Source organism: Bombus affinis, chromosome 7, assembly GCF_024516045.1.
Source record: "Bombus affinis isolate iyBomAffi1 chromosome 7, iyBomAffi1.2, whole genome shotgun sequence".
In the NCBI taxonomy this organism is placed as follows: Eukaryota; Metazoa; Arthropoda; class Insecta; order Hymenoptera; family Apidae; genus Bombus; species Bombus affinis.
Window position 1 is genome coordinate 1,560,569 of NC_066350.1, and position 13,550 is coordinate 1,574,118.

The 13,550-nt window shown below is 33.3% G+C and overlaps 1 protein-coding gene across 4 annotated transcripts; it reads right to left on the reverse strand.

Annotated features, from left to right (window-relative positions):
• Positions 1 to 1,275: 1,275 nt before the first annotated feature.
• Positions 1,276 to 11,505, reverse strand: LOC126918383 (protein trapped in endoderm-1). 4 transcript variants are annotated; one of them, XM_050726248.1, is made up of 7 exons: positions 11,000 to 11,505; positions 6,011 to 7,506; positions 5,714 to 5,764; positions 5,537 to 5,599; positions 5,178 to 5,383; positions 4,171 to 4,417; positions 1,276 to 3,400 (listed from the first exon to the last, which is right to left on the reverse strand). In XM_050726248.1, the coding sequence occupies exons 5-7, from the start codon at positions 5,308 to 5,310 to the stop codon at positions 2,752 to 2,754; spliced, it is 1,029 nt and encodes a 342-aa protein (XP_050582205.1). In that variant the 5' UTR covers positions 5,311 to 5,383; positions 5,537 to 5,599; positions 5,714 to 5,764; positions 6,011 to 7,506; positions 11,000 to 11,505; the 3' UTR covers positions 1,276 to 2,751. The 4 variants fall into 4 exon arrangements, with proteins under 4 accessions (XP_050582205.1, XP_050582204.1, XP_050582206.1 ...); XM_050726247.1 differs by lacking the exon at positions 6,011 to 7,506 and having other exon boundaries at positions 5,537 to 5,764; positions 11,000 to 11,053; positions 11,179 to 11,505; XM_050726249.1 differs by lacking the exon at positions 6,011 to 7,506.
• Between the last annotated feature and the right edge of the window lie 2,045 nt (positions 11,506 to 13,550).

Sequence of the window (13,550 nt, forward strand, 5' to 3'; positions counted from 1 at the left end):
CCAGATTCGTACCGGCTAAAACCTCCACGGCGGCCGTACTTGACGCATGGCGGAAAGGGCCCTAGAAACTTAGGGCCGCGCTGAGTTCACCTCGAGTTATGCGAACCTAGCTACCGGCACGATGCGCGGCCACCGCCGACGGGCCGCCGTGCAAGACCTCCTGGTTCCCCGACCAGGCGATTTGACGGCACCGCGGCGCCGAAGGAGCCGGCACCTAAGACCCACCTGACGACGAAGCGGTCCGAGCTCACCTGGAAGTGGCGTATCCATGATACAATGGCGGATCTAGGGCGATAATATCTACGTGCAAATAAATCTACTTTCTGACTGCAAAATATAAACACATTGTGAATAAAGCCATTTAAAAATTGTTAAAACTTTAACATTCTTTTCCGTGATAAATAGAATATATTGCAATAAAAAAAATGCTGACCTTGAAAATCATGCTCAAAATCAATTTTGCACGAACTTTTTTTATCAATTTCTATCAATCCAGAGGTGTAGAATTACGCTACGATGGTTTTTACATTTCATTTCTACGCAACCTGTATAAGAATCGGTTATTGAGTTTTGAACTGAGAGTGTGATATTAAAGATTGCTTATAATTGAGAATTTATATCTTAGATGGGTAAATGAAAGGTTAGGTAGGTACGTGAAAGGCATATGGGTAAAATGTAGTTAAAGTGGGTCTCCATACGCAGCAACCTCCACGTGGTGAGACCTGGGCAATCGATATTATTTGATATTTAATTACTATTTTCATCACAGGTGATGCAATTTTAAATTATATAGAAAGTGATACGATCTGATTGGCTGCGAGCGCGATTACGTTTTTGTCCAACTTTAATTCTAATCACCAGAAATGGAATTGAACATCTAAGGTTTTGTACTCCGTCGGTGGTTGAATCTCATCCTGCGCTCAATCGGTAATGTTGGAAATGACACAAAATAGTAGAGTAGGATAAAAAGATTTATTAGGTAATACATCTATGCTATATCTAGTTTTTCGTGTAGACATTATCTAAAAATAATAAATCATTATCGATAGATAAAATGAATTGAACACTTGAATTTTAAAATGAATTAAAATGAATGGAATTATACAAAGTTTTATTATTAAACTTTAAAATCGAACAAGAAGTAAAGAAAATATTATAATATTGAAATTTCTATATTACTTAATGTGTAAGTATAAAATTTATTGGTTTTCGCTTTATTTCATAGATCAGACTTTACAGAAATTGTTATAACTAGAAAATACGACACGTAACGTATTTCATTCTAAATAATATTATTATTTATTATAACTTATTCCCTATAATATATTTACACAGAATATTAGTGTAAGATTTTATGCTTTGTACATGTGCTTCTCAGTATCGCGTACACAGAAATCTTGTAAATGAAAAAATTATAATTTAACGTTACTACGCTAATTAGTTTCACAACGATTAATCTAGCAAATATAATACTTGTATCATGTTTTTCAATCTTTATATTACTTTTGTTATTATATAATATATATAAGCATATATTATATAATATATATATATTATATTATATATTATATATTATATTATATATTATATAATATATATAAGCATAAAGAAGCAATATTAATATTAATGTACAGTTTCAATTGTTTGCAATATGAAGTCAAGTTACAAAAATCATTATTTAAATTTATCCTAATAAATGCCCAAAGATCTAAAACTAGCTGAATTATTTGTAATAATTACGTACACTTATTGCTCCTCGCAAGGATTTCTTTATCCGCATTCCTCAAAAGATTATAGATTAATCGAGAAAAGTTTCACTATGGATAATTAAAACATAAAGTTCTTTTTTAATAAAATATACAACTTTGGTCAAAGTATTTATTCTACTACTCTTACTGTCTACTCTAAAATTTTTAAACATCTTCCACTTGTTTCGCTTCTATCATTAACCATTTTAGATAATTTAGATGTCATATGAAAATACCTTTAGAATATTTTTATTACACAAATTTCGAATAACTTTCAATATACCTATGTCGTGATATTTATTAACCCTTTGAGTGCTGTGGGCGCATATAGGTGTCTGGCGGAAGCTATCGGTGTGGACTAAGGACATATATATGCGCTTTCTGTAAGTGCCCGGCATGGGCTAAGGACGCATGTATAGGTTTTTCAATTTTTCCCAACACCTACGCAGAAGTAATACTATTACGTTTGTGTGAAATAAATATAAATGCATTCCTTACGGCAGTAAACAAATGCCAATAGTGCCTCGTTATTGTTCAAGTGGTCACCACTTGTAAGAAAACTCTACATCTGGTTTTTTTAGTTTTCTCGAGCACTGAATTTTTCACACACAACTAAATTATTAACTTGTGTTATATTTACTAAATTTAGTTTTCTAGTTTATCGTTTTCTAGTTTATTACCAAAATTCTAGTTAACTGTAAATTTCAATGTTTATAATAAATAATTAAAAATAACTAAAAAATAACGCTCTTGAATCGTTTAATCTCGTGCAAAAGAATTATTATAACTTATTACGATTTGCGCTTTGAATAGTCAATCAACAGAGTTCAGTCTAACGAAAAAGTATTCCGTCCACAGCGATCGTCAGCGCTGGACGCGCGCCGTCCGTACGGACGACATAGGCCGCGAGTATTCAGCACTCAAAGGGTTAATACCCAAGTAGATAAAAAAAAGTCTTTCAAACAACAATAAACCGTCGATTGGAATATAAAGTTATTGAATTTTAAGTGGCTTGAGGTGACGATACTTTACTCGAATGCGAATGCGTCGGTTTCGGTCCAGTGGTCGGTAGTTTGCTAGAAACTGGACACAAAACTTGCTTATAGGCCTCTCTGTACAGCTTGTTAGTGCCAGCATAGATGAAAGGATTAATTACAGAGGAGGCCCACGCAAGTACAGAACCTATCACATGAAAAACCGGGACTTTTATTTTGTCATCGATCACATTGACCAGCATCAATGGCATGAAACACAAAAGGAAACACAAAAATATGGTCAGCATCAATCTGGTCACTCTGGAATCCTCTCTTCGTTGAAATCCTCCAGTTTTCCTCCTGGAGACTCCAGTATGAGCCTCGAGATTCTTTCTGCTCTTTCTTACACGCCAATAAATGCAAAGATAAGATACGCTTATTACCACGCAAGGCACGACAAATCCTAGAACGAACAAGAATTTCTTTGGGCTCGCACCATTCTTCTTTAGAATTGTACAGGAAAATGTAGATGGTTCTAAGCCGAGTGTCCCCCAAAAACCGAGTAATGGCGGCAAAAGTAGGGAGAAACTCAGCGTCCAAATGGCGATCAGCATTAGAATGATCCGTTGCGTAGTGTATAATTGAGCGTATATCTCTGATCTCGAGATCAGTATATACCTGAAATTTATCGATTAATCAGTTTTATATTTAGGGTTCCTTACCCAATAATGTATTATTTATTTATTTGAGCTATTGCGATTGTTACTAGAAGCGGATTTATTCTAACACTTTGGCAATATACTAAAGTCCCTTATATTTATAGAAAAAAGAATATCGATGTTAATGCAGTTAATGTCTGTTCATAATTTGGCGGACTAAAAATCACAGTGATAATTTTGATTTTCATTTCATTTTTCATCTCAATTCTTAAGAGTATCGTTCCTTTAGTTTCATAATTACTTACGAATTTAGAACTTTAATTTCTACTTCTACTTTATTTCATACGTTTCCATGCTTTAGAAGAAATATGATGAATTTTATATTATAGTAGATGCGAAACATTATTTTGCAAAAAATATCAGCAAACAGACTTGTGAGTATTTAAAACATTTTTTCAACCTACAGTTGTAATTTTTTAATAAGGGTATCGATGCAAATTCAATGAGGCTGATAATTTAATACAATATCAGGAGCAGCTGTTGGTATTGGATTTATCATGCGTACATTTGATCCTATTCGGATGAGCAATAAACGATTAAGTTTCATAGAAGTATGCTGACTTTGTAAAATCAATAGTATAATTCGTCAGCATATCTCAAAATAAACTGAACCAAACACTTTGTCGAGACCAGGTGTCTCGTTATACGCTAAAGTATTAGAAACAATAGAATAATTCTTAACATGCTCTAAGTCTATAACAAATATGATTAAAGCTATTTTATACAAACCGATTGATCGTAATCGCCACCATACTGAGCAGAGACACTGCTACATTCCCATAAAAGAAGAGCGGAAATATTTTGCATAGGGTTTCGCCCAGTACCCACGCCTCGTTTAAATATCTGCTCGCAGTTAATGGTAAATTTACGGCAGAGAAAATCAAGTCTGAAATACTAAGACTTATCACGAATGCGGTCGTGGCATGCCGTCTCAGTCTTGTATATTTTAACAGTGCTATCACCGTTACCAAATTACCTGAAATGTAAGAAAATGTTTAAGAAATGTAAAAAGAGTAAAGTGGAAGCTTTAAGTATTCATTTTTAAGAATTTCATTCAGAGATTAATGATTAATTATTCGAATTTTAGTTCAACGCTATGTCATTCTCAAACATGTGAATAGTATTGTGTTTAAAAGGATATACAGAGAAATTAACAACGAATTTCTGAAAGTATTTCTTCAAAACAATTCTCGTGATTGCAACTGAAACATTGCCATCATAAAGAGAGTGCAGAAGCAAGTGAACAATTGAAAAAGGAGATATTAATCGGTCTAATTCCTGACACTCTCTGGCATAAATTAGAGGCGTTAATAAGTCTTAAACCGAGAAATGCCACCCATGGGTCAACGAGAACTTAACCATAGAATTTAAACGTCCAATTAAGGGTTTATCCATTATGAACTTACATCTGTAGGCTATTTTCTTCGTATACTATAACAAATATCTCTGGAACTTCTTCCAACAATAGAATCTCTAAAATAAATTTTTCAAACTTTTACGAACGTTATGATCAAATTTACTCTTTGCTCTGAGTCGTATTTCGTAAACTTATGAATGACTTAATTTTCTGTATCTTCCATATTTGATTAATTAATTTTGTAATTTCGTTGCAGCTTTTCTATTTATAGTTTGTGACAAAGGATAATGTGTACGCAATTACGATAAGGTAATTTTTAAAGAACCTCATTCATAATCACATATATTACAAGCGTAAAGTTGAAGAAATTGGATTTTACCCGCAACTCCGACGATGCTAAAAATTATCGCACAAATCGCAGCTGCGATAGTAACTGATCGTGGAAAATGCTTGAGGCTCTCATCTCCGGATACGAAATCGAAAATTGTGCCGTTTGTTAGAGAATCGTCCATTTTGTATCGTGTTCATATGCTCCTTCGTTGTGACATGTTTTCAATAAGTAAAATGCAAGACGGAATGAACACGCTTTAAAAAAAGGAAATGATGTCATTAAAGAACACTTGCGCTTAATAATGGCAAGATATTTACAATATATTCTGACCGTTGTATAAGACGTATATGTATATATAAAATTCTAAGTAATTGTTTAGTTTTGAGTTAAGTATATATCGTACTTACGTGTCGGTATCAATATTAGTCATCGTATCTTCGCGTAAAATCACAAGGTCTCGATTCTCTTCTCTTTAAAATTCATAATCCAATTATATACTTCGAAATTTTTGTACGAGATTCCATTTACGTGGTACTCAATATTTTCAGCATCGCTGCATAAAAAGACGCAAAACAAATATTTACCAGTCAAGAATTTTCCAATGGTTTCCATTGACTCCATAAAAAGTACCTCCTCTAAAACAGAAGCAACCACGTACTGTGATTAAATTTATTATCGATAATTAATAGAAAATTTCCATTTATTAATCAAGATCAATAGCAACAAATTTTTGATCGAATCATTTTCAAGCGAATAGCACTTTTCATAACTCCAAAACTTTCCTTCGTTACAACGTCAATCCTTTCCTTATCTTTATACACGAATGAAAAAGAACCATACGGTATGAGAAAACAAATTAGTTTCATTTATTTAAAACATACTAGCGTTACGTTTCCACGAACAAGATTCCTTTATCCAGCAATTCGGAAACGGAAAACGAAATCTGAAAATCCAACGAACCGATTAGCCACAACATCTCTTATTATTCGAACGACACACAAGTGCCACTCTCGATTTGCATATGCATTCGACGATACAGTCGTTGCTCCGACGACCCTCGACAGTGTCTGGAACGATAAAACGCACGAGGGTTCCTTATCCGAGGCAAACCATTCAAATATGATTCTCTCTACGCGTTTCGTCTTCTTTTTGCTCGTTAGTTAGCAGCTTCGTTAACTCGTTCTATTCGTATCGTTCGTCGATTTTCTTGCCATCTCTGTGGCGACGTCAAAAAAACGGGACGAGAGAATCCTTTAGACGTTGACCTCGAGGAAAGAATTTCCTCTTATAGCCCTTTCGTCTCTCAGGCGGGATTTCAACTTGTTGCGACAGCCGCCTTCTACTCCGAACTATCAGAGTCCGATGAACTTCGACCTTGTCTTATTGAAAATAATTGATTTTCGCCGCTTTCTCGGAAATACTGTCGACGCGTTTCCTCTGATACGATACGTTCGTATTCGTTGATAATCACTTTCTTCTTGGTCTTGAGAAACGCTTTCGTAATCTCGAAAAGCAGTCGGTGAACGTATTGAAAATCTTGGATCGTTCTTAATTTTTAATTTGTCCCGATAGTCTTACAAATTCAGAATTAAGTATTTTTAAATGAATTAATATCGTAATAGCGACTTGCCGATTCCTCCGTTCAACAACAACATCGCTTTCACGATTCCAGCTTGATTAAGCAAATCCAATCGTGATTGAAAAGATAATCGCTCAAAGATAGCTATTTTAGAATATTTTCAGCCATCTATGTAGTTTGAATTACTCATTCCTTCCTTCCCTTTTTATATCAAATCACTATCGATAACGCTTTACAAAGGGTCGCATTCAGTTCAAATGCCTGTTGTTCAGTAACACACTATTTCACTATTCCATCATTCACTACCAAAACAGCTTCAATGTACGCGATAACACGTTATCCTAATTCTATAACCTTCATTTGCTCAACCAATCGTAACTCGACTATTTATATCATCTTCGTTAATTGTTCACAAAAATATTTAAGTAAAAACAACTGTCGTTTAGAATTAACAAAAAGGGAAACTATTTGTCATATATAGTATCGATACTATTTTATGAAATTCTAAGGCACACTTTGTCCATAAAAACAACCTTGTACAATTATAATTTACTGCAATTTTCCGGCAGTTCTTCTAGACAAGAACACTTGTTGAGTCTTGTAGTCTGGCTGGCACAACGAACATTCGTCGACTGACCAACTTGGTCGACGTATTACTCCCCTTTTACACGAGGAATACACGAGGTCTCCTTATCTGCCACTTCTTTCACTTAACTCTCTCGCTTCCTCCGCCGCTGCCTTTTTTCAGCTGTTTCGTATTCCGCTCTCTGAACCCTTGCCTCTTTCACTCGAGCACCACTGCCGCCAAGGAATCATAATTAATTAATCTCTCTTTGGAGATCATTGTTAAGTACAAGCATCGTTCAAGTACAATCGAGCGAAATGATACTACTCCTCGAGCTATGCCGGCCGTCGCGTCGTGTCGTGAGAATTCTCGGATCCTTAATCTGTACCTTTCAAACGATTTCTCTTTTATAGCAACAGAATTCTTCCGATTTGCATATTCCACATTCTATTACTTTTTATTACGATAGTAAAGCTTCGCATACTTTATTATTAGACAGCAAATCCGTATGCAAATTCATATTCTCATTAACACATCTAAAAGCTAGAACAAATTTGTTTCACCTACTAAATATTATAACGAGTGTTATATTGAATATTTTATATATTTCTGTGTATTATGTACATTCTATGCTATCTACGAATTCTCCATAGATGCATAAAAGTCCGCTATCTATTTGTTATTCATTCTCTCCGTTTACTTTTTTCTTTTTATGGGGGGGGGAGGAGGAATTATATTTGAAATTTAAAGATATGCTTATAATGAATCAGAACTAAATTTAATATAAAGAATGAATATTTAAATTATAAAATATAGGAACTTTTCAATTTTCTCATTAGCTATAATAAACACTGTTATTTCTATGCTAATGAAACAAAGCATTCAATTTGATCTTCATCATATACAATGTGAAGGTAAAAATTGTGAATGAACATACTATATTATGCAGAGGTAGAAAAATTACTACCTACGAGTAGACATTTCACGTGTTCTATCTAATCTGCTAAAATCGCTTCCTTAGGAGTCTGCGTAGATTGCGTAGGCTTAATAGTCTACTAAAATTAGCATATTGTCTGATAGAAAATAATAACTTCGAAATCAAATTTGCATAGAATTTAAGACATTCGTAAGATCCTATTTATATAATATAATATGATCGATACGAAATTCCGGACATTCTTCCTTTCTATAAAATTTTTATTTTACAAGAATTTTTTTCGTGTATAGATAAATATATAATGTTAAAAACGTTAGAACAACAAACGTCATAGTAAAATTTAATGTTCCAATTTATTTCTTTTCTGTTGCCATCGCCGATGCACGAAAACATGACACGATGACTACATTATTGTGTAATTAATAAAAAATAATGTAAAATTACAAAGTGAATCATTTAAATGTTTCGACTGTTCGTGTTAAAGGAAAACAAGAATATTTTTGCTGTATAAAATAAATGTGGATCTTTTTTTAAAAATCAATACTACGTACGAACATTACGTAAAAAGATAATACGTAAATAGCTAAAAAGGGAATGATATTCATAAATTTAGAGAAGTTTCTTTATAAAAAAAAAAACTTTAACGTCACGAGGGTAGATAATAGCGATATGAATTTCTCTCTTTTACTTGATGAATATATGCTGGTGAAGTCAATTTCTTTAATTTTGCTCTGCTATCCGTTCTACGTTCATCTTCTTTAGTATTATCTACACCTCATGATTGAAATTTCATATATGATTTAAACCACATCTTCCTTTACTTTGCAGTACTTCCGCTTTGAATAGCAGCAAAACTCTGAACACTCAACACATACACTCCTCGCCAAAAAGATAGCCCAGGTGTACTATCTTTAAGTTCTCAATAACGCGTGTAAAGTTTTTCGTCTGTAACGTATAATATCAAAACATTATGAGCTCAGACTATGCGGTTCGTTGAAAATAATTAAAAATATTCTGAGATTTAGTGTGTAACAAAAAAAAATTGTTTTATTTTAAGAACGAAATGATAGCACATGTACAGTAAGAAAATAATAATCAACATAAATTGTAACTAACGATAATTACTTATCAAACATATATACTTATTTAATAATGGGTACATCCCCCTTTATTTTCTATTACTTTTATTGTACGATTTGGTATCGATTTATATAGTTTCTGGATATAATTTTGACTTAATTACTTACAATTGCATTTTTTAATTCTTATACGTGTTGATACTACTTTCCATTCACGCATACGCCGTGAATAAGTTCTGCCCAGCAATTTTCAATAATATTAAGGTCCAGGGAACGTGCAGGCCACGGCAAAATAGATATATTATTTTCATTAAAATATGATTGGACCAATCTTGATGTGTATACAGATACATTATCTTGTTGAAAGATGTAATCAGGTCCAGAAATGCGTTCTGCATGATTATTTACTTGTTCTTTGATTAAATTTATGTATCGGACACTATTCATTCTCTCATTGACGAACTTGATACTTGTCTTGCCGAAATAAGGGATGCCGGTCCAAACGATCACGCTGCGTGCTCCCATTTGTCGTCGAATTGCTGATATTGTTTCTTTTCTTATATCATGAAAATAATATTGGAACTCATCAGGACCATCCAAGTTGAATTTTTTTCGTCTGAAAATAGTACCCTTCTCTGTTTCTTTTTCCAATGCACTCTTTCTTTTGCAAAGCGTAAACGTTCTACTTTGTGTTTCGTTGTTAACGAAGGTTTCTTTTTCAATTTTAGCCTCTTAATATTTTTGCAGAATAATAGAACTCGACGAACACTTGAAACACTGGCACTAACACTAGATTTTTCCTTTATTTGTTTCATTGTTAACTGCGAGTTGGAAGCTACACCCAAAATTGCTCGCTTATCACGATCGGATAACGATGACGGCCGACCAGTACTTTCCTTTTTACCATAATCTTCAACATTTTTAAAGAAATGTGTATCACTTTACTACTTCTTCTTATTACTTTCGATATTTTTGCTACTGTTAACTGTTGCTGTTTTAGTTCAAGAATTTACTTTCTTCGGACTCGTTTAATTTTTCCGCGTCCCATACTTACAAATTTATATAATATTGTACTGTAATCTTTACTCGTTGATAGATCGTGGAGTACCGAGCAATTTCTAAACATATTAACAAAGTGTGCTATCAATGCGACCTTAGTATGGAACAGTTTTTCTTTATTGTGTACAAACTTCTACGACACTGTGACTTATTTCCAGCAAGCCGCATATTCTAAGCTCATAATGTTTTGATATTATACGTTACAGATGAAAAACTTTACACGCGTCATTGAGAAATTAAAGATAACATCTGGGCTATCTTTTTGGCGAGGGGGTAAGAAATCCAGTTTAGAAAAGGTAAACTGTGAAAAAATGAGGCATAAAAATTATCTCCAGCATCTACAACGTACATTCAGATCAAACGATATTTAAATAAATTGTTTCCTATTCGTTTATTTATACGAATAAATGATAAAAAATTATTTAGATTTAAGAAATGTTTTACGTCTCTCAAATGAAAAATTGCTATATAAATATAAATTAAAAATTGTATGTAGTGAAAAGTAATTATTTTTTTTTTATAAAAATATTTTTTATGTTACCGATGAATATACTACTTTTTACAAATAGTCTAAAGAAAACTATTACGTAAATTACGATTCTCAACATAACAAATATTGCGACAATATATTTATAAATCTTCGGCATTTACCTCAAATCAGAATCACCAATTCTTCAATAGCATTTTTCTCGATTACAATCCGTCCTTCGATAACCACAAAACGAAAGTCCACGTTTAATTTTTCGAAATTAAGATCTTTCTACTATATCTAATACTACTTTAATTGAATAATTAAATAATAATTAATTACTACTTAAACTAAATCCTACTTTAATTAATCGAAACACGACTGCATTCTTTTTCACATAGAACTACGAGTCACGTCACATTCACATTTCTCTTTCTCCATGAATCAATTTACTTCAACGTAAAGGAAGAAACATGTAACATAATTGCAATGACAAAAATCGGAAGGGAATTATTTCTTTGAATTATTAAAGTCTTGCTTTTTAACTGTTATTAATGCGTTGAAAGTTTCACCCTTCGAACGACTCGTCTGAAAACACGATCTCTAACGTTCCAAGCTTTACGGTTGGTTCGTTCCTCGCGGCACGCGTTTCACATACTGACGGTTGTTCCTTATAGTGAGATCGGACTGATGGTGAAAATAGTCGAGGGATCGGTGGTCGAGACACGATTGGCACGCGCTGGAATTAACGCGGTCAACCGGCTGCAAGAGGGTGGCGATGAATGGCAACGTTTGCACATTTTTCCTCCTGCACGGGCCATTAATTCTTCCATTAATTTAGTGTATCGATTGGACATTATTGGCGCAAAGTGTCGAGTAATAACTTATTTATATTGTTATCAACCGATTATCCGATGAAAATGTAATAATTCAATTGGAAAACAAGTAATATACTTGATATTTGAAGAACGAATCGTATAAAAATCATTGAACTTTCGATGGAGATTAATTAATTGATTCTTCATTGGATACTCAATAGTCGGAAAATTAAGTTACTTCAATTTGTTTAAACTTCTCCAAACTTATTCTCAATCGAGAATTATTTTAAATATTCAATTAATATATTGTTGCACTACTCGATCATTTTGTTTGAGTCTTTAAACAGTAATCAGTTGTTAGAATTCAATTAATATATGGAGCATGAACTACACCCATACACAGACGAAATATGAAATATTTTAGTAATATTCTGATTATTATTTACATACTACGATAAAAAATAATCGTATAATTTTTACTAGAGTTAGGACAATGCAGTATTATTATATTATTGCTTTATCGTACCTTTTTATTCACAGCATGAGTCCCATCAAGCGTAGTAAACGTAATTATGCGTCGACTTTCTCATGAAAAATTTCAGTGCAACTTAACTCCCCATTGATGTTAAAAGATAGCTCTATAAGGACGACTTACTACCCCGGAGGCCAGCTGTTGGCGGACTCGGTACAAAGCCAGAGCTTAACAATCGAAAGGAACGGTCCAACAAACAAAACTTACCCTCCGCGTCCCTTTCAATCCCTCGATAAGTTTCACCTGGTCCTCTACCCTGTGATTAAAAGTGAACTTGGAAAATTCTCGTTGCCCTGTCGATCCTAAATCTGAGAATCATTAATTCGCAAAAACTAAGAGAAATACATATTTGTTGTTTTTATCCCAACTTTTATTATTACCTTTTTTCTGTTTCTACATTTGTTAATCTACATAGAAAATCTAATTAAACCAATGTGTAGCAAAAATACAATTTAGTCTCAAAACGATGTAAAAAATAATATTAGGACTGATTAACAGCGCATCAAATTTTAAAATTGCTCTTCCATAACAAACGGAAGATTTGGCTTGTCGCATTTAAAGTATAAAAGCTTGAAGAAAGTATAATATAAATCGTTAACATCAAATTCTATAGAATTTATTTCCGAACCTCAAAGCTAGACACGTGTCTCATATCTTTTTGTTATAGAATATTCTACTAATTCCACTAATTCTTCTTTTTATTTCTTTCGTCTTCCTAAACATCTATACATTCTAATGCAATGCTTTTCTTCCATTCCTTTGTCAGGAAAATTCCATATGAATTCGTTCTTTTCTCCAAAGTAACACGAAAATACCAGAAAATCGCCTCACCTTCCAAACCGAAGCTGTTTTGCATAACCAACCCCGATTGGACCGGTTCACGTAACCTGCCTAGTAAAGGAATGCACCGTGAGAAGAACAGTATTCTTATAGCCGTTTTCAGGACAACGAAGGCTAAACTTTTAAACTTAGGGCGAAAGGTTCGTGTAATCAGACTGTGCATACAATGGACATTTTACCTAAACCTTCGCTATCGTTACGACAATATTTTATCTTTGAGAAGAAAACGAATTCATCACGTTATTCTCCCTTTCGTCCTTTCGGAAATAATTTTCAATTTACATAGCATGTTGTTTTATTATTACAGGAAGGTTTTTGCGTCTATAAACTAGCTAGATTTTACATCATTGGTAAATATTCCTGGGAATAAAATTGAAATTGTGTAACTAATTCGAAAGGATTTTTTCGCTGAAAATATCTCTTAGGACAAATTATATATCGTAAATATGTGTCTGAACCATAGAAAATTTTTCAATTGCATTTATTATCGATTTTTATCGATTTATTATTTATTTCTTATCGATTTTTTGGTTGTGTTCCAAA

What these genes read in the sequence shown, in the direction of transcription:
- LOC126918383 (XM_050726247.1), bottom strand. Translation starts at nt 5,310, where the DNA reads ATGGACGATTCTCTAACAAACGGCACAATTTTCGATTTCGTATCCGGA. An exon ending in TAGCATCGTCGGAGTTGCGG is followed by an intron (nt 4,418 to 5,177) that starts GTAAAATCCAAT and finishes CTTACATTTCAG; the next exon opens with GTAATTTGGTAACGGTGATA. An exon ending in GTGGCGATTACGATCAATCG is followed by an intron (nt 3,401 to 4,170) that starts GTTTGTATAAAA and finishes GATAAATTTCAG; the next exon opens with GTATATACTGATCTCGAGAT.